The 20,448-nt window shown below is 39.7% G+C and overlaps 1 protein-coding gene across 1 annotated transcript in view; it reads left to right on the top strand.

Annotated features, from left to right (window-relative positions):
- The window catches only part of brinp2 (bone morphogenetic protein/retinoic acid inducible neural-specific 2), a gene marked incomplete at both ends in the record, with an annotated part of 170,097 nt that overhangs the window by 72,421 nt on the left and 77,228 nt on the right, over positions 1-20,448 (top strand). Inside the window, one exon of the mRNA XM_083991619.1 lies at positions 18,216-18,452. Within this exon, the coding sequence (XP_083847745.1) occupies positions 18,216-18,452 (237 nt within the window). The remainder of the gene's footprint in view (positions 1-18,215; positions 18,453-20,448) is intronic.

Raw genomic sequence — 20,448 nt, 5'->3', positions numbered from 1 at the left:
CACATTTGGAGTTTGGGGAAACGCAATTTCGATCCCCTTTGTAACTGTCAGTTACATTGTGTGATTGACAATAAAAGTTTACTGAACTGAACTGAACTACTATTGTTGTAAATATGAAGCACTTTGTAATTTTAATTTCGATAAGTGCTATAGACAATTATATTATTAATATTATTACTTCACCACAACATTGCCTGAAAGTGGGGCCTCTTAACATTCTCAAGAAGGCCTCTTTTGCTGGTGGGAGAGCAGCTAGGTTTGGAGCAGACATATGTCCTTTTCCATTCTTTTCCCCCCAGACAAATAGCCTTGTGTGTGACCATGCTGTGTGTGTCTATGCTCTCCTTTATGCCATAACAGGCAGAGATGAAGGCAATGGCTTAGTCGAGGACTTGCTGGAATGGTGCATCTATGTTACCAATGGCTGATAGCTCGTACCCAGCTTTTAGGACATCACTGGCATTCCCCATGGAGACTTAATGCAAATCTTAAAAAAAATCTAAATCTTAATGCGAATTTGTAAAGCAAAGTCCACACTGAAGAAGTCACTCCAGGTTAAAGTCTACAAGAGGAATGCTGGTGATGCAGATGTCACTGTCATTGATGGATCAGCACTTCTTTGGACCAAATAAACCTGCCACCAGCACTGAACCCAGAGGAATTTGGATAAAAAAAAAGATTCATGCAACAGGCCACTGATCCCAACCCATCTACCAGAAGATGCCAAACTTGTCCCAGACTACATTCTAGAGATGATCAGGTGTGGCTGCAAGAGTAAAACCCCATGCAACTGCATGGAAAGGTTTCCATGTGGGATGCTCAAGAGAGCGTTATTGTTGTTGGTAATAAACGCCACGCAGATGCTTGAGTAAAAGAGAGTTATTTGCATTGTCTTTGCAGAATCAAATCAAAATAATTAAATACATGAAGAATAATAATAATAATAATAATAATAATAATAATAATAATAATAATAATAATAATAATAATAATAATATAAATCAGAATCAAAATAAAAACCTAATACAATCTCTGTTGACCTTTTGACATTCAGATTTCTCCATTAACCATTGGAAAGTGACACTTGGAATGACCATCAGACCAAACATTCCGTTTAGTTTGATCTGGGGTATAGTGACAATTTCCAGCCATAGCAAGTGCAACTTTTGAGATAGAAAGGTCATCATGGGCACAAATTGAAGCTTACAAACTTGGGAAGTTTTCTATATACATGTGAAGCAGTGATGTTTGAGATAAAGTGGCAGAAAAATGTCATTTTTGACAAGAATTTGTTGTACGGACAGTAATTTTTTTTGTCTTTCTGGAGAAATTGTGGGTGATTTTTTTAAATAGCATGGCAGCAGGTCCCAGAAACTTATTTTTTTACTTTCCCCTATGTTTCATGATACTCCCTACCAAATATCATACAATCATGACTATTTGTAGTAACTAAATAAGGGCTTACATTATTTTTACTGGGATTTTGGCACTTTGGGCATCAAAGGGTTAATATTTAAAAATGCTCAAGGGATATCACCGGGCACCCTCTTGGATTTTGAAGAGGAACCCCCCAGCTACAAGAAACAGCAGAGAAAAAAACTTTATCAGACGAAACAAGGTTCATCAAAAAATCAGGCTTTGGCTCCCGGACTATTCCTCGTTTTCATAAAAATGCAACTCATTACCCCTGTCCTTGGATTCCGATACCTCACATGTTGATAACTCTGTGGCGTATTCTACTTCTTCTTCTTGTTCTATGCCCAAAATAATGATCAGAACTTTCTTGAGGGTTTTCAGGCGCATGGGCATTTTAACTGAACAAGCTTGTGGGCAGATTGTCTAATGGATAAAAAGATTAAAAGAGCATAAGGAAAAGAAGAGAATATCAAAACATCATTATCCTCCCTGGCCGCTCGGCCTTGTCCTTTCCTTTAAGAACCATGAGGGATAATCACTAGCCTCTTCCGGAGAGGGGGAGCAAACTTTCTACTCATATAGTTTGTTCTCGAGTCTCTACCTAATCCCAAGTGCGACGTGTCACACATTTCACTGAGCCACCGCTTCACAGTGGGTACTTTAGCTTGCTTCAGAGCTGAAGTATAATTTGCTTTTCAGTTGTGAGACCAAAGGCAGCAGTGTTGTTGGGATGCAGGCAACGTGCCCTCTGCTTCTGAAATGATGAGTATTATCAGCATGGGATCTGGCTACAGCGTGGCAGCTAACAAAGCATAAAAAAACCAAAGAAAGAAAGAAAGAAATATCAGAGCAGTAATTCAGGGTGAAACCTTGAATTGGATTAGGAATTAGGTGGGTGTTTTGGAACACACTTTAATTAGACTGTCCCTCCACATATCTGCAGCAGCCATTAATAATGAAATACTATACGCCCAAAACAATGATAACCTGATGAAACAGGCACCGACGCAAGTCCCTCCCAGGCCATAAACCGCCAGGCTGCTCATGTCAAAGGCTAGCTATAGATATACAATGCCTATTGAAAATCATCATACCCCTTTGAAATAGCAAGATTATTTGTCATACAGACTGAAATCAAAACTTTTTCCAGATTTATTTTACGATTTTACCCTTACAACATTAAACTAATGCAGGCTCATCTCCCTGACCTGCAGAACAGAAAGATTCAGGAAACCCTTCATTCCTGCTGCCATCAAAATGCACAATGCCATTCGTTAGGCTGTACACGTTTACTTGCCATTTATATCATATCATTTTAGGTTATGTAAGCTGCTGGACAATGACTAAAGTATTTTTATTCTTCTTCTAATGAAAAAAAAGTTCTGACCTCCTTTGCTTTAATTACAGCCATCAGTCTCTTTGGGCATGTCTCCACCAGCATTGCATACCTAGATTGGGGAATATTTGCCAATTCTTCCTTTAAGAATTGTTCAAGTTCAGTCAAATTATGTGGTGAGTGGAGATAGACTTCTCTCTTCAAGTCTATCCACAGATTTTCTATTAGATATAAGTTAAGACTCTGACTTGGCCACTCAAGGATATTCACCTGCTATCCTTCAGCCACTGCATTGTTCTTCTTGCGGTAGCTACAGTATGTTTAGGATCATTGTCGTGTTGGGAGGTGACTGCCCTCCCCGTCTTCAGCTGTCTAGCAGAGGGTGTTCTTGGCAGCATCCATTTTCCCTTCAATTCTGAACAACAGCCCAGTCTCTGCTGAAGAGAAACATCCCCACAACATGATGCTGTCACCACCATGCTTCACCGTGGGTGTGTTATGGATGGTTTGATTTTTGCCAAACATGGGACTTGGAGTTCGCTCCACAAAGTTAAATCATAGTCTCATCTGACTATAAAATCTTTTTTCCACATGGCAACAGAATAATCCAGGTGTATTTTATTTTTAATAGCTTAAACAAGAGTGAGTGTGCCTTTTTTTTCAGAAAAGGTATTTGACAAAAGGGTATGAAGACTTTGTATAGGCAGTGTAACAGGTACCAGATCAATTATAAGCATGGACACTATGATTATTAGGGCTATGAAAACAGAATTTGTTCAAACAGGCCTATACATATTAGCTTACTAGCAACTGCATGTTATCAAAGAACCAATCAAGATAATAGGTGACTTACTGTGTCAATTACTAATGCAATCCATTATTTAATTTCCATATGCAAAATCAATATCCAAATATAATCATTTTATACAGTTTAGTGAACAACATGTGTAATATGTTGTAGGTTTCTCTGGCGGTTCTGCAGGAGCAGGTATCTTCTCCAACTGGGTTGTCTTCTATTTCCTAATAGTGGAGGAAAACTGTTTGATTGAAGGGTTTTCTTTATCACTTCCCTTTACAAAACATCTTTCTGTCAGTTTTTACAGGGAATGATGTTTTAATCTTAATGAAAAATGAAAAATAATATAGTTTTATGGGGTTGAGATCTGTGATTCTGGATGTGGATCTGACAGACTGCTCGGCCTTTGTGGAGGAGTGCTCTCTTCTAAGTACCATTCTAGTTTTTATTGAATATTTTTGTAGGGCTTTTTTGCCTTCAAAAAGAAAAGCCTCTTCAGTTATTAGTTGTGCAGCTCCGTTGTGTATAGAAGTTGTGCGTGTTTGTGTTGGAGTGTGGGTGGTGTATATACTTGAGTATGACTGTATCAAAAAGAGTCCAGTCCAGAAAGAGCAGGTCTGGTAATAACACTCAGGACTGTGTGGGGAGAGCAGGGACACAGAATATAGAAGCCAGCGCATCGGTTGGCTCGGACAAGTGATTACATAATCCACAGATGAGAGCAAAGAAAGCAACCAGCTCTCAGCACGATGTCCCATGAGAGTGTCATTGGATCAAAGTCTATAGAACACTCATAGGATCAGAGAGTTCAGGATCCAGGCCAAACATGTGACTCATCCTCAGATTCCAGATGAGTGCCTTGGTTTCTCCTGACAAAAGATTTACCTGGGAATATATTACCTCAATGATCTGGGTGGCTGAGAACCTTCAGGAAAAACTACATGCACTTATCACTTACTCATCACTCACTCCCTAAATTGTGGGTGACTCAGAAAAGATCATGAGTTCAGGATTGTTGAAAATGTCCTCTGGCCATTGAGGTTGGTCGTTTTAAAAATTTCCAGAGGATAGCAGAATATTTTAAATGTGTGAGTTAGATGACGTTCAAATTCAAATTTACTGAAGGATAACTCCCTTGAGATGTATCATCTCGTCTTCTAGGGGGTCCTAGACATAGAAACATGATCTCCCAAAACCCTCCCGCCCACCCCACCATACCCCATCAGCCCTCACCCCCATTACAAGGGCAAAATAGAAGTAAAGATACAAATAAAAGCTTATATCAACAGCAAGGTTGATGTAGAAAGTGAGTCCCATTTCCTTTTATATTGTACAAAGTATGATGATTTGAGAAAGGTATTATAATCTGTGGACAAAACCCTGAGATATTTTGGTGGTCTGATGAGCAGCAGCTGGAGTGGTTGTTCAATCTCAGTGTATTTAAGACTGCTAGTTTTATTTCTAAAGCCTGGAAAAGAAGACAGGAACATCAGTTTAATTAATTTCTGATGATTTCCCTTGAACCTTGGCATTGTTTTCCTTTTCTTTTTTTGGATAATGGTTTTGAACCTCTGTTTTCTTATTTCTTTGATGTGTTGATGATGTGCTCTGGTCCCGATTTGTTTTCTTGGTGTCTTATAAGCCCAATGCGAACAGAAGTATGCATGACACAATAATAAAAGTCATTCATTCAATATACCACTGAGGCATGTCATCCATACCTTCAATAATCTACCTCCAAGAATCTCCCTCATACCACATTTTTGCTTCAGGGCCTCTTGTGGTCCCACTGGGTCGTAGATAAACACCACTGCCCTATCCAGATGCTTTGATCTTGAGTTTTCTGCCACAAACAAAACTGCATTTTGGTCCTTTGACTCACACTGTCCATAGCACATTGAGGAATCGTATTGAAAAACCTTTTCTTTTGCATTTGATGCAAAAAAGACTTTATTAGTCTTTATTAGTTTTATCTAGTTCTAATCTCTGGGGCTGCTATATTTGTTTTATTGTTAATCAAAAACTGCAGTCACAGGTTTTTTGGAAAGCAACAGGTGTGGTATAACACTGCTGTAACTGCATGTGTCAAGCAAGGATTTTCTCAGGGTCAGATGATCTCTCTGGAACTTTAATTTGACCCTGGTTCTTCTGGTGGAAAGTTGGTGAAAGTTCTCGAAGTGGAAATACACTGTGAGAAAGGTTTGTCAGAATTGGCCTTGACCATGACAACAGTACAAACCTCTGAATATAAAATCCCATCCCTAATGAAAACACTCCAAAACTCATGGAATCAAACAAATGCGCAATCTGCAGCCCACACGTTCCTATTCCTACTAAAAGCAGTGACTCACAGTATCTTGCTTCTGCTTTGATGGGTAGACTTTTATTTTGATTTGATTTAGATCTGCACCATCCACACTGTAAATGTCACAGAGGCAATGTCGTAAGTACATAACTTCATAGTTGCACTTTTTAGGGTAATGTTAAGATAAAGATTTTTTTTGAGGTGAAAACGAATAAGGGCTCTAACTATGATAGAAAAAATATATTATTTACATTATTTACAAAAATGCCACACTGGCCTGGCATGAAAACAATATGTCTGCAATAAGGCAGAGAACCACATCACAGGCCTGACATCCATGGGGTGCACAGGCTTTTTTGTCTTGTTTCCTGCAGTGAACAAACTTTATTCTTCTATATGACTCCAATGTCTTGGTCTTAGCCTGACTAAAATGTGTAAATGGTGATAATCACAATCATAGGCTACAAGGCAACAGAGCAACCATCTTGTGTAAATGAACACTGTTTGACACATTGTGTGAAGGCGCACAGGTCTCCTATAGGACTTTGGCCCAGCCTGTGATGGGACAGGAGTCTCCTATTGGACACGGATGTTTGAGGCTGATACTCTGCTTCTGGGTGAGCTACAGACACACCAGTGCTTTCAATAAAAAAAGAATTATGTCGCTACCTTTTGGCGTTCCAGAGATAGACGCAAAAGAGTAAAACAATACCCCTGCCATCGTATACAATGGCATCGACCTCAGAGGGTTTCAAATGATCATTTACATGTACTTAGACTGGGAAGAGTTCATGCTGTGAACATGATGGTAATTTTTGTTTGTTCTGTTTGTCCCACTCTGTCTATGTGAAAGGACGCAAAGAGCAAAGAGGAAGGCTTACTACGACTGCGAGCAAGAGTTTAGCTATAGCTGCAGCTGTACTGTACTGTAGTGAGGACATCACAGAGTCACTCCAGGAAAAGCTCCAACACATCCTCCCTCAAACACGACTTTAGAGCTCTGCTGGAGTTCCAGCAGCAGCAGGAGCAGGGCCCAGGGACAGATGCTGTGCAACACTTGTGACTTCCTTCAGGTTGAGAGATCTGTCAAGTGCCTCCCTCCAGGTCCAGGTAGTCACTGAGACAAAGTCTCAACACACCACCTGTCACCGTAAAAACATAGCAGCATATAAATCGTTTGCCAAAATTTCCCCTCTGTGCTTCCTTTGACATCGCAGCCCGAAGTGGCTAAGTGGTCTCCAATGTAAGGGTTTGTTTAGAGAGAGGCAGACTTTGGGAAAAGCGGCAGATGAAACTTCCTATAGAGGCGTTCTGTCAAAACCTGTAGCGGGGGTAGGCAATTAGAATTCAAAGACGTTCGGCCACCTTTCGAGACGGCAGCATGTGTGACATAGAAAAGCTCAGTATGTATGGGAAAGAGTGTTTTATGAACGTGTGAATGTGGCCTTCAGTGTAAATTGCTCTGAGTGGTCAGTAGGACTAGAGAAGTGCTATGTAAGTGCAGTCCATTTGTCAGATGGCTAGAAAGTGTCCTTTCAGTAATTTCTTCAAGTAAAAGGTTAAAGGTCCAGGGGTATAGTGATGATAACACTCCAGTAATTATCAGATGTTCACTCCCATTCCAAGGAGGAGAAGCACTGTAATAGTAATATATACACAATAGAGAGCTTCTGAGAAAATGTGCTTAGTTCCAAAGAATTACATGAGCTTAAGTTTCGCTTTTCGTCTTTATTGTTAGAGTCATTTCACATCTCAACAGTCTCAGCAATTTTTATATATTAAAAAACATTCAACACATCAAAACAATTGAGCGGCTTAAACAACTCCTTTTCTCTTTCTTTTCTTTTTATATCCTACTCCCCCACTCTCACCAATTATTTCTCCAGCTATTGTCTCTGGTCTCATCTCTCCCCTGTGTGTACGTCTCACTCACTGATTCAAGGCGCAGTGATTACAATTATAATAGAAGTCTTTGTTTTCTAAAAATGGATGTAATGAATGGACTTTTTTTGTGCAGAAGTTAAAACTTCTGCAGAGTTCATAAACCGTGGCCTATCCATTGTTTTTTTTTCTATAATCAAGTGCAGTACATGAGTCATCTTTCTTATATCTTCCAGTGTAAGGTACGGTCTAGCTCTATATTTCTTAGGCAACTATAATTTTTATGAGGCAGACTATGTTTAAACAAAACAGGAAAGTCCCAGTATTGAACCCTGCAGAACACCTCTTTGAGAAAGGCTGCTCTAAGGTCGTGAGCGACCCCTAGTGGTCCACAAGGTGATAATTGCTTTGGGGGTTATGTAGAGTTAGGTGGTCCACAAGTGTTTTTTTATGGGTTATGTGGTCCCTGGCCTGAAAAAGTTTCAGAAACTCTGCCTTAAAGGGAGTACGAGGACTTTCGGAATGCGGGAGTGTTTTCACACTACATTTCCCATTAGCCTTCACGCGCACGGTGAAATTCTTGGACTGGTGCAAGATGGACGAAAGCGAAAACATTTTCCAGTAAATCGTCTACCTGTGTTTATCCTATTGATTACTGAACCTTAATTTAGACCAATCCAGATTTTGAGGAATTTCTTCGGAGGAAAGTCTTGTTGTAGTAATGTAGAGTCCAAGAATATATAAATAGATGCATTTTTGTTCTGCACTCACTGTGAGATTGCTGTTTTTCTTGTTGTTGTTTTTTACTAGCAGTGCATTAGTTGATCATAAATTGTACTTTCTCAAACACTGCTTGATTTCCTGAGTAGCATCTCATGAAAGGCCTGCATTAGTTAAAATAGAAACACTCTAAATCTAATTATTTTCAATCATTTATTGGTTACAGGTCTAGTGGCCTCAGACATATTGGCTCCCTCTCTTCACTCAACCCTATTTCCTTGCATTTTCCATACACCATCATGTAGCTGAGCGTTTGTGACAGAAAACAAAACTGTCACATGAGAGCACAAAACAACAGAGGATTCCAGCTGAGAGAAATGTGCATGCCATTCTCTGCAACAGGTCTGCGGAAAATTCAATCGACAGTCTGAAATGTCATGAGAGAAAAAAAGATAGGCAGGCATAAAGATGAGCATAAAGACAGATGAGACAGGATGTGTGTGTGTGTGTGTGTGTGTGTGTGTGTGTGTGTGTGTGTGTGTGTGTGTGTGTGTGTGTGTGTGTGTGTGTGTGTGTGTGTGTGTGTGTGTGTGTGTGTGTGTGTGTGTGTGTGTGTGTGTGTGTGTGTGTGTGTGTGTGTGTGCGATACTGCAGCGTCTGTGGCAGTCTGTATTGTATATTGAAGTTGGGTCACTGCCAAAGCCCGAGGCTCTCAGAGTTGGAGCACAGTCCAAGGGTACCAAGCCCATCGTCTCCACAGCCAAGAGTGCATTCCAGTGTAGTGGGCATGGCACTCGCCATAGAGGAGCTTTATGGAGCACATGCACACACTGGGTTGGTGATCATGGGGGAGGCTTAAGAGCCTCAAATTGCCCAAAATGGATAGTGTGGGCCCTGCTGGAGATTGAGGGATAGAAGGGAGAGGAAACCATGGGTCTGCCATTTCTGGTCTTCTGGGGTGATCTAAATCTGTCGCTGTATGGAGGCAAGCAGAGCTTTATGGGTAATGACCCTAAAAGCACCCATCGAGAGGGGATAGCCACAGGTTTCTCCTGAAATTGATGGGGAGTGGAAAACTGAGACAAAAATAAATAGAAAGAGCATCCAATTTTTTGTTTTTCTTTCTTTTTTGGATCACTTTCACCAGCCAAAAAGAGAAATTATGACAAATTAGTTCGATTGAGCTTTTCTTCCATTATATACAACAACCTTTTTTATCATCAGTCTTCAGATTTACAGATTTCTGAGTGGTGGTTGGACCATTCTGACTGGTGACTGTCATGTCTTTCTGATGCCATCTAATACACCATGCAGTATGTTAGTGTCCGGCCGTCTATATGAAAACACATTTTCAGTTTATGCACAAAAAAAAAGATAAAATGCAACAGCACTTGTGTTAACTGAACAGACAAAAAATAGCAACTGACATTTAGCTCTGTGTGCAGCTATAAAGAGACTGTAGAGTTGGCTCAAATCAAAATGACGCGTTTGTTAGTCAGTCAGGTTCATACCTACACGTTTTGACATATTACCACCACCTCATTTTGCTCAGTGTGATGTTAGGAGTGTGGATATAGAGTCGCAGACTTCGTTTCACTCGCTTAGAAGTGAAGCAGGTTGATTTTCTTATGTATTAATAAACATCTCCACTTCATTACTTAGTATTGGAAATGAAAACCTTTGTAGAGTTAAATAATAGCTGCTTTATGAGTGTATAGAAAACTAGAGCTTGAAAAATGACACTGTGGATGTTGATACCCATCACCCCGCTGGCCCTCGTCTAAATCATTGCACCCTGCTGGTGTGAGGAGCTTCATATCTCATGAGCGAATATAAAGAACATTGTGACTGTGGGAAAGACAGCAACATTTGACATAATAGACAAAGATAAGGTTTGACACGGTAAACAGAAAAGAAACAGAACAAGCGTATACACAATGCCCGTGTTTGAATCGTTTGGCATGCCATTTCCAGATCCAGAATACTTTATTAATCCCAAAAGGGCAATTCATTTCTCCAGTCAGCCCATCCATAATGAATAGAAGATATAATAAAAGACAACAACAATAAATACAGCAATCTACAATCAGCATCCTAACAGCGTCGTCATCCACACAACAACCAGTGACACACAGCAACAGCAAAATGCCAGAGCCAAGATCAGTCTAAAAAAATAATCCTTTCATAAAGAAAACTGGTTAAATTAACTACCTTAATTTTTATCAATGCAAAAATGCGTCCACTGTTTTCCTGTGAAACTTTCCCAAATCAAATTGGGTCAATATTAATTTAACTTGAGAGATGAATTTGAAATTAAATACAGGATGAATGTTAAATAACACTCAGACCCACCAAAAAAAAAAAAAAAGAAAAAAACTGTCCCAAAACTGTCAGCAGCATTCATTAAAAGTAAACTGTGGTCAAAGTGAAACAAGGCTGTCCAGGTTCTTGGAAAGTTGATATATAATTTAAAAACTTTCCCCCTGCAGTGACGTGCCGACTTGAAAAGACTTTCATTTTAGCTTCCATTCAAATGCTGGAGGATGTGACTCCTTTTCAGCTAATCCTCCTCTCAGAGTTTATGTGTATCCTGACAGTTCAGAAAGAGTCATGTTGAAGGCCTCTTTCAAGCAGAATAAGCCTGCCATATCATTCCCACTTCAGCTACACGCATACTGGCTTAATTGCATCGCCGCAGCTCGAATGATATGAGGCGCCGCGCAGGGGTTAATGTTCATGCCAGACGCGTTATGTGACACGGTGAAGCGTGAGCTCTCTTTCAGTTTTGGATCAGCAGATGTGAGCTGCGTGATGAATGTGACAAACATTTGGAGGAGTACTCGTGTACCGCTGTAAGAACAACACGCGTGTCAAAGGTGAAAAGCTGCAAACTGAGAGAAGGAGTACATGCCTGACAGCCACACTGATTTTCTTTCCCTCAGTACTTGAATATAAACAATAATTTTTACTGTTTAACTATTTTAGAATATTAAAAGAGGACAAAGAGAGGTTAAATTTGAATTTGGATTATCAATTTCTAAACTGTTTCACGTGTTTTTTTAGGATTTCTCACAACACCATGATGCCGTTTCCTCCCCCTCTGATACAGCCCACAGTAGCACATTCTGAAATAGCAACCCGCTAACATTAGAGACATTCATAGTCATGGTTACAATAATTAATTTACTAAGCTTATGGAGCAGTCATGGTTTTGTTAGTTGGCTACATCTACACTGCATTAATAAAGGAGAAAACTTGGTAACACTTAATTTGACACGTATCTCTATAAAACATTATAACCATACTTATACTAAGTTATAATTCTATAGCACTGTATAATTATAGTTATAAACACTCATAATGCTTAATAACAATAATCATAACACACTATAAAGCATTTTATCAGGTCAGCAATTTCACCACTTTACTTGAAGCACCAAATGACCACGTAGAGTAAGTTATAATCACATTATAATGCATTATGCCAGTGATTATGATGCATTATAAAGAGTTTTAATATATTGCAACTATGATGATTATAATACACTTTGACCCTTGCAACAAAAACGGTTAGCAAGGGACCAGCAATCATTAAGTATAATACTTGACCTTATAAGCCATAATAAAATGCTCTATGATGTGTTATGCTTATTGTTATAAAGTCTTATAATAATGTATGAATGTTTATAAGGATAGTTATACACGTTTATAAACCAATTATAATACATCATAATTATATTTATAATGCATTATCGATGAGGGCATTGACAGTGAGTTACTAACAATTATAATGTATTATAATACTTGACGTTATAAGTCATGATAAAATGCTTTATAGTGTGTTATGATTATTGATATTATTATTGATATGAGTGTTTATAACTATAGTTATACAGTGCTATAACCGCATTATAACTCATTTTAAGTATGGTTATAATGCGTTATGGAGATAGGCGTCAAATAAAGTGTTACTGAAAAGGTTATATTTATAAATTTCTCAATTCAGGATTATGCTTGTGTATCATTGGAGGACAGTCATTAATGTCAAACTGTTACTGAGCAAAGTGATGTTCTGCTGTCACGAGGGTAATGGTGTCAACGGATGATTGTGGCTGAGGAAGGAAAGAAGAAACTGAATTAATTTTAAAAACTGGTACTTGCAAAACAAATCTCTGTTAAAGGTCCACTTACTGGAAACATGTCATGATCAGATGAAAAGGAAATAGCACAAGAAATGTTCTCATTAGTGGACCCTGTGCAAAGATTTTTATCAGATGAGAGCGCAATTATGGAAGTTAACCTACAGAGGGATAAAAAAGATGAGTCCTCTTTGGCCTATGATATCAACATAATTTGAATGGGCATTCCTCTGTGACTTTACCACTGAGTCCATGTGTTACTGCTTCCATGGCTTGTTTTAATGCAATAACAATCCATTATAAGCCAAGCCAAGGTCAAAAATGCTTCAACAGATAATAAGAAAGAAAGAAAGAAAGAAAGAAAGAAAGAAAGAAAGAAAGAAAGAAAGAAAGAAAGAAAGAAAGAAAGAAAGAAAGAAAGAAAGAAAGGCCCAGGTGGAAAAGCAAAGGAAAGTGGGATAAAGTGGGATAGTAATTGGTGTTTAGCTGTCTCCCAAACTGAAGAAAACCTTGCCAGAATTGCAACTAGTACATACATACACACCCACACACACATGCAAAAGCCTCCTCGTACCTGCCAAAGCACGGAAGAGGAAAAATATGACTAATTACATCTCTTTCCAAGCCATTGAAAGAGTAAATACCAAAGAAGAGACATGCATATTCATAGCGAGGCACAGCGGGATTACCTTGGATGTTGAAAATCATCCAGAATGAGACTGTGAAGTGGAAAGAGGAAGCTTTTGACACAACAAATTGATGATTATTAGCCCGACAGACAGGGAGCCAGACATGGACCAACAGACAGATTCACAGAGGCAGCATTAACACCACACTGCAAGTCTTCTGAGAGCCGCCTGCTGCTCCCTAACAAACCCATGATGCACTTTTAAAATCACACAGCAGCCTTTGATTTTGGTTTAATACACTGCATTGTCAGGAAAACTTTGGCACCGTAATTAGCACACCACTGTGTGTTATTGTGAGTCTGACGGAAAGTTTGGATTAAGCTGAACAGAATGGGAATGTAATTTGAATAATGAAAGCAGTGAAATTGAAACTGTGATGTTACAATACCCTGTTGTTACATAAAGGACATGAACACAGACAGCGTTTCCCATATCTTGAACATTTTGTTGTGGCATTAGATTCAGTGGGTTGGGTCTTTAGTTAGTACTGTAGCTATGTAACAAATCTACAAACTCACTTCTTCAAGGTCCAATATTTTACATTTTTATTTGAATTTTGACATTGATGGACCATGTAAAACCAGAGATATGATAGTTTTAATTTGATAGTACAAAAATGTTTATCTGAGCACAAAAGTGGGATGGGATGGACAGATGTTCCATTTCTTTTGACATATTCGTAATTTTTTGCCACTACTCTGTGATTGTTTGTGTATTTTTGGGTCCAATATGTTAATAAAGTATGTTAAAATAAATAAAAAAAATACTATATGAGATCATATAGGTGCTGAAAAAGAAAGATACCAAACATGGATATGATTAATATTTATTTTTATATTTTTATGCGGTATATAAATGCAAAATCGAAAGTATTCAAAACTAGCCAAAAAAGACTCAGACCCCTAAGGGTTAACATCCAAAAAACATCTCTGCATAGTTTTACAACTCCTCTCTGGAGCTCTTGGAACAACAGGCCTGACAGTGGTTTGGTCCACTGCCTGCTCACTCCCACACACCTGGCCAGTACAAGTGGTTATGGCTGTGAGAAAAAGGAAAACGGACACATACAGTTGTTCTTCAGTGCGGCAAAATGCCAGATATCCTCCAGTAATATTAAAGCCATTGGATAAAACCTTCACTGGATAGTAGTGAGGCGTTTATTCATAGATGTCGTGTGACGTCACACAGCGCCATCTTGAGGACCGACTTATCTGTCGCCTTCTTACAAAAAGAGTGGATTAACATTTTTTATGACACATGCATTTTGATTGCACTCTAATGAATTACACTCTGATTCTACATTTTATTGTCTTTTATTTCTGTATAACAGACCATTGCTAAGTAAAACAGACTGTTGCTAGGGACGCCGCTCTGATCAGAGTAGCAGAGAGCAGAAGAACTATGCAAGATATTTACCTGTTTCATTTTCACTGTCATTAAACAGCTTGGGATTAATTGCGATGCTAGATAAAAGACTTCGGGAGAGTGGAGGCTCTAAAAACCAAACCTGCGATCAGAGCCTCAGACCCGGTGTCACAGCTCTCGTCTCTGTGGCACCACAAGTCTGCGACACACGTGTCCCGTAAACTGTAATCTCTTGTATACAACAGATAAGACTACACAAATACACACACTGTAACATGTTTATGATAATTCATCAATCCACTGATTGATTATCAAAGGCTTCATTGAAAACAAATGCACATGACCGGGAGGAGGGTTAGCAAAACAGCAAAGAAGTGACCGGACTTGCAGATTTTGCTAAATTAAATTAATTATTGCACTCATAAGCCGTGTAATAAGTGGTATAATGTAGAGTTAGTCTGTTGTTATGGAGAAATAAAGACTAAGACATCCTTCGTTGTAGCCCATACAGTCTATGATCGTAGTTGTGTTGTAGCCGGTGTCATGAGGCAAAGGAGACAGGGAGAGCAGAGCTGGGGAGGGAGACAACAGGGACAGTCAGACAGGTAAAGTTTGTCCTGCTTTTATTTATCAGTGTTTTTATGAAATCACTTCCTAATTACCACCTTTTCTACAAGTAAACAGGTGTGAGTGTGGACCACGGCGACCAGGAGCAGCACCACCACCACCGGTGATTAAATGAGTAATTAAAGCTGAGAGTCCAAACACAGAGAGACACATTTACATTCACCTCACTCCTACAGTGACTTCCATTAACCTATACACATGTTCTCCTGCACTTATTCATCCGAGCCATGCTGTCTCACGATTACGGCAGCTCTGCACCAGCGACTGGAATGAAAAGCAGGCCCCTCCTTGCAGGAGCCTGGTGGGTGGAGTCGGGTCATTAGGATCAGATCACCTGTTCTAGCTGCACTAATAGCTGCTGTCAGTCATTCTCTCTCTGTCCTGCCTGGATTCCAAACTGTTTGGTTTTTTGCTTGTCATTTCCCCTTCAGTTCAGTTCAGTTCAGTTTTTTTTTCTTTTTAGTTAGTCTCTAACTCACATGGTTCTTATCCTCTGTTGTCCAGTCCAGGAAGCTGTGGGTAGCATTGGCCAGTCTGTTATGTGATCAACTATATCAGTGAGTGATGTAGTGCCACATTATAACGCCGCATTATGTAATAATGTTGTAAATTTTAACCTCATTTTGTAATAAGATTCTCGAACGCAATGTGTTATAAACTTTGCCGCATTTTGTTAGCCTGGGTATACCCATGTTGCCTTGCGCGCGATTTTATTCGCTCTGAAAGTCAGACTGGAAACCATGGACCCAATTTTTCCCTCAATGAGGGAGCCAATCACAGAACAGAGGAGGGGACAGCAAGACGATGACGACACGCCGAAGCAACTTTGTTGATAGCTTGTCGATCAAACATGGTGGCAGCTGCTTTACCTTTTGATGCAGCGTTAGAATGTTTATTTTGAAAAAAGACCAACGTTTAGCGTTTTTTTCCTCATCGGATTTCTGTCGCTCTACATACGTCATCGGGTATGATTGATGCGATTGGCTAAGCTATGTACACAGATGCATTTGATAGACATTTGTAGTAATAAACAGCTCTGGGCTTTCATGAACCACGCCTCAAATACGAAAAAATGAATGGGTGGTTTTCAGAGCGAGTCTCAACATTGAGATGAGGTCTGGTGTTAGCCAGGCTAGCATTTTGTAATTAGTTGTTACATATTGCACCAAATTATTAAATTGTTTCATAAAAAAAGTGCAACACCCGCATTTTGTTATAATTTGGTGCATTAGGCTATGTAACAACTTATTATAAAATGCAGCAAAGTTTATTACATATTGCGTTCAAGAATTATATTACAAAATATTGCGTTATTACATTATGAGGTGAAAATTTATTACATTATTACATAATGCGGCGCAATTACATAGGCCTAATGCGGTGCTACAAGAAGGTCCAGGTGTGTGTCAATGACAGATTGTTCGGTTTTGGGTGGCTACTAATGTAGTAGGTTGCCATGGTGAATTTTTGCCTCAATTAAGGTTATATCCTCATGGTCACATCTGTGGCAGCACAGGAGCCGTTCGTCATTACAGCTGAAAAGAAAATGGTTGATAGTTGTAAAATACAGTATACTCAAATTGTGTCTCACCTCGAGGAGTGTGTTATAAAAACTTCCTATGCAGCCAGCTGTGAATCTGACCTCTGCATGACAGCTCTCCCTCCAGCTTTCCTGTTTTTCAATTTCTTCTCTAATTGTTGCTATTGAAATAAAGGCAAGACTATATATGCAGCCTAGAAAAACAGCACTCAAAACTTAAAAAAAAACAAACAATGAAAAATATCAAGAAAAAGAACAGAACGGTAAGGTAGAAAGGTACACCAGAAGTTGTTCCAAAGCTTCCTTTTTAAGACTCTTAAAGCTGTACTGTGTACTCTACATCTAGTATTGCAAAGCTTTATCCAGTTGCACGTCAAAGTAATAAAACATCTTTCTGGTTAAGGGCAAATCATTTTTGGAGTGGGGGAAAAAATAAATGATGTAACAAGCACAGCAGGACAACAAATGTCAAGTGTCTGCACATTTCCGCGCACTGCTCTTAAAAACAGATGGACCAAGATAAGTAGCATCTCTGCCTGTTGCAATAAAAAACAAAAAAAATTCTCTCATGATGCTTTGAGCATCTCCATCACACAGCGGGAAGAAGAAATAATAGGAAACAACCTGTACATGCCAGGTTGGAACAGCAGGTTGTTTATGGTGACTGCAGACTCGCTGACAGTTGCTACTGAACGCTCCCAAAACTCTCTAAATATGCCCCGGAGCAAACCTCTAAAGGTTTTATATATGCACCTTCAGTACCTGTAGCAACAGCTGCCACTGAGGCTGATATGATGAGAGCTGCTTTGGAGAAAAAACTCCTGTGATGATACCACGGCAACTGTATGAAGGTGAAGTCTCCTCACCAATCATCTACAGTACAGAAAGCCAATTGAAATGTTGTTGAGTGACAGACACCACCACCACCACCACACAATAGACAGAGCCAGCAGATGAGCTGTTGTCTTTGCTGTGTCATCTCTATTGGCCTCTGTCATAATAAGCCATGTTATTAGTGTCAGTATCTCTATGCAGCGTTCAGTGAGTCTATGGCAGACGGGCATTTAAATAGCTGTGTTCTGATGTGTATATTGAAGCATGAATTAGAGCTGTCAATGCGTTGTCACGGCGTGAATGCATGGCAGAAATCAAAATCATGTTATGTGATTAAAAAATGTATGTCCGTTGAAGGAATAATCGGTAACAAATTATGAAAAGATACCGTTCAAAGCAAAACTGTCATCCATCAAGATAGACACATCTCTGGAAGGGATTTCCTCTCATGATGTCTTTCAGTGCATCTTGCTGAACTACCGTCTGGAAGGAAGAAGAAGAAGGGGAGAAAAAAAGTGAGAACTTTACTCTGAAAATAAAAACATTATTTTACCCTGTGTTTTTCAGGCTTGCAAGATGTCCTGCCAGAGTTCCTGCGTGGGCGTTTTGTGGAGGCGGCCCTCAGCTATGTGGCGTGCAACTCCGAGGGCGAGCTGCTCTGCAGAAACAACGACTGCTGGTGCCGGTGCTCTGCCCGCTTCCCAGAGTGCAACTGTCCCTTCGCTGACATCAAGGTCATGGAGGAGAACCTGGAGAAGAGCAAAGAGGCCTGGAGCAGCTTCAACCAAGAGTTCATGGAATCAGGTAAGGGCTGTGATGGCTCATAGGAAACTTGTTTAAGCAGACAAAGTGCTTGTGTTGAATGAGGTTTTAGTTTGATGGAAACAGGAAGCCATTAATTTGTGTTGGAATGACTGTTTAAAACCAAATCCTGCTTGTGTGTGTCAGTAATAAGCACGGCGTTAGATCTATGGCCTCAACAATCAATAATGTTCATGTGCAGGATTACTGTAGTTGGTATGACTGTGGTTGGCACAAGGACACTATAACAGACATGTGTGCAGCTTTAAGATATAATGCACTGAAAATAAGGCCATATTATAGCCAATATTGGTAGAATTAGTGTGTGATTTTATTGTAAGTTCAATTTTCATCCAAATGTAGCACAAATGATGACTGAATTGAAAAAAATCAGCAAACTACAAATGGTGGGAACATGGTTATGAGATATGACAGTGCTGTTTGTTTCATTATACTCCACACAGATCTGATGTCAGCTGCTGCTATTTCTTGTCTCTTCAGTGTTGTAGAAGCTTCAGAGGTCATTTAAGTCACTTGTTTCATGCGCATCATGATGCATTCAGGGTCTAAGCAGCAAAAGCTTAGATTTGTTCTTAGTATTTTCTTTTTATCATATGAGACAGCCCTCAGTCACGAAAGAGGATACAAATTGTTTTAAACATGGTGCTATAATAATGAGGTTTACAATTTTTCGATTGTCTCAAAATTTGGCTAGAATGAACATCTTCTTGACACTTTGATCTGTGAAATGATCTACATCTTTGCTCCAATGATGCCAATTTAACGTTTTAAAAATGCTATTTCTTTTTAAAGGTTCAAACAAATACCCAAAATGAACAATTCTAAACTTGATCACCCAATTCCAAGGAAACCTTAGCTGTGTCCCAATTCAGGGGCTGCAGCCTTCGGAGGACCCAGCCTACGCGGTCTCTGGAGGCAACGGCTTCGGAGGCTCCTCCGACGGCCGCATCAACCATCGGTAAATGGGACGGTCTAGCCTTAGGAGCATTTCCTGATCCGAACGTAAAAAATGGCCTAACGTAAATGTAACCCAGTGAATAGAAACACAGGTTAAAAGTAATAATGTGTCAATCTAGATGCACTATTTCTATGCTGTGAGAGTGAGAAATGACAGCCAATCAAAACACGGAGTTGGTAAAGTCCCGCCTCCGGTTGAGCGTGATTGACAGATCACGACGTACCTGCGTGATCAGCTGTGTGTGGAAGTGCGGAGACGAGCTCATAGCAGACGGAGCTTAAAAAAAGGAAAGGGAAGAGAATTAACAAGTTACGGTTATAGCTGCTAAAACACATAGTTTATGCACGCCAGTGAATCGATATAACCCGCCGGTGAAATCCCTGGAGACGGTCCGGAGCGAGGAAGTCTCGGTTTTTCCATCGGTCGATCTCGGTCAGGTCTTATGGATAGAGTGAGAACTTCTTCAGGAGATCCATTGATGGCGAGCCTCCCAGCGTGATTCTGCTTGGAACTGAGACCCGATTCATCGAATACTCCACCTGGTGGTAGGGTGGTGTCAGCCGCCAGGACTGTCACACACATTCACACATTCACATTCACTCTTCCCAGGAACATTCATGAGAACATTGGACACTTGAATACTAAGGAAAATCCAGACACTGGATTTGAAAGACAATTTATTGTGACAGAGATCACAGTACAGACTTGACAGATTGACTCTTTTTTGACTGACCAGATTTATTATTTTAAAGGGCCCAATTTTATTTCATTGTAATTCATATGTTATTTCATGTTGTGAATTATCACCTGCAAGTTACTTAACTAAAACATACATTTTGCAACCTACCTTGTCGTGTGTACTTTCCTGTATGGTTTCAGCAGTCCTGTCCCTTAGCTCCTCACGAACCTATAGCGTACTAACCAGGAGTGGGGATCCGGTTACAAAACTTGGCGAGCCAGCCAGGAGCGTTGTGGACAGACTGCAATCATACATGAAGGTCACCTGAATTGAATTGAATT

This window comes from Trachurus trachurus (assembly GCF_905171665.1).
Source record: "Trachurus trachurus genome assembly, chromosome: 17".
NCBI classification, from domain to species: domain Eukaryota; kingdom Metazoa; phylum Chordata; class Actinopteri; order Carangiformes; family Carangidae; genus Trachurus; species Trachurus trachurus.
The sequence above is the reverse complement of the archived record's forward strand: the minus strand, read 5'-3'. Positions and strand labels throughout refer to the sequence as shown.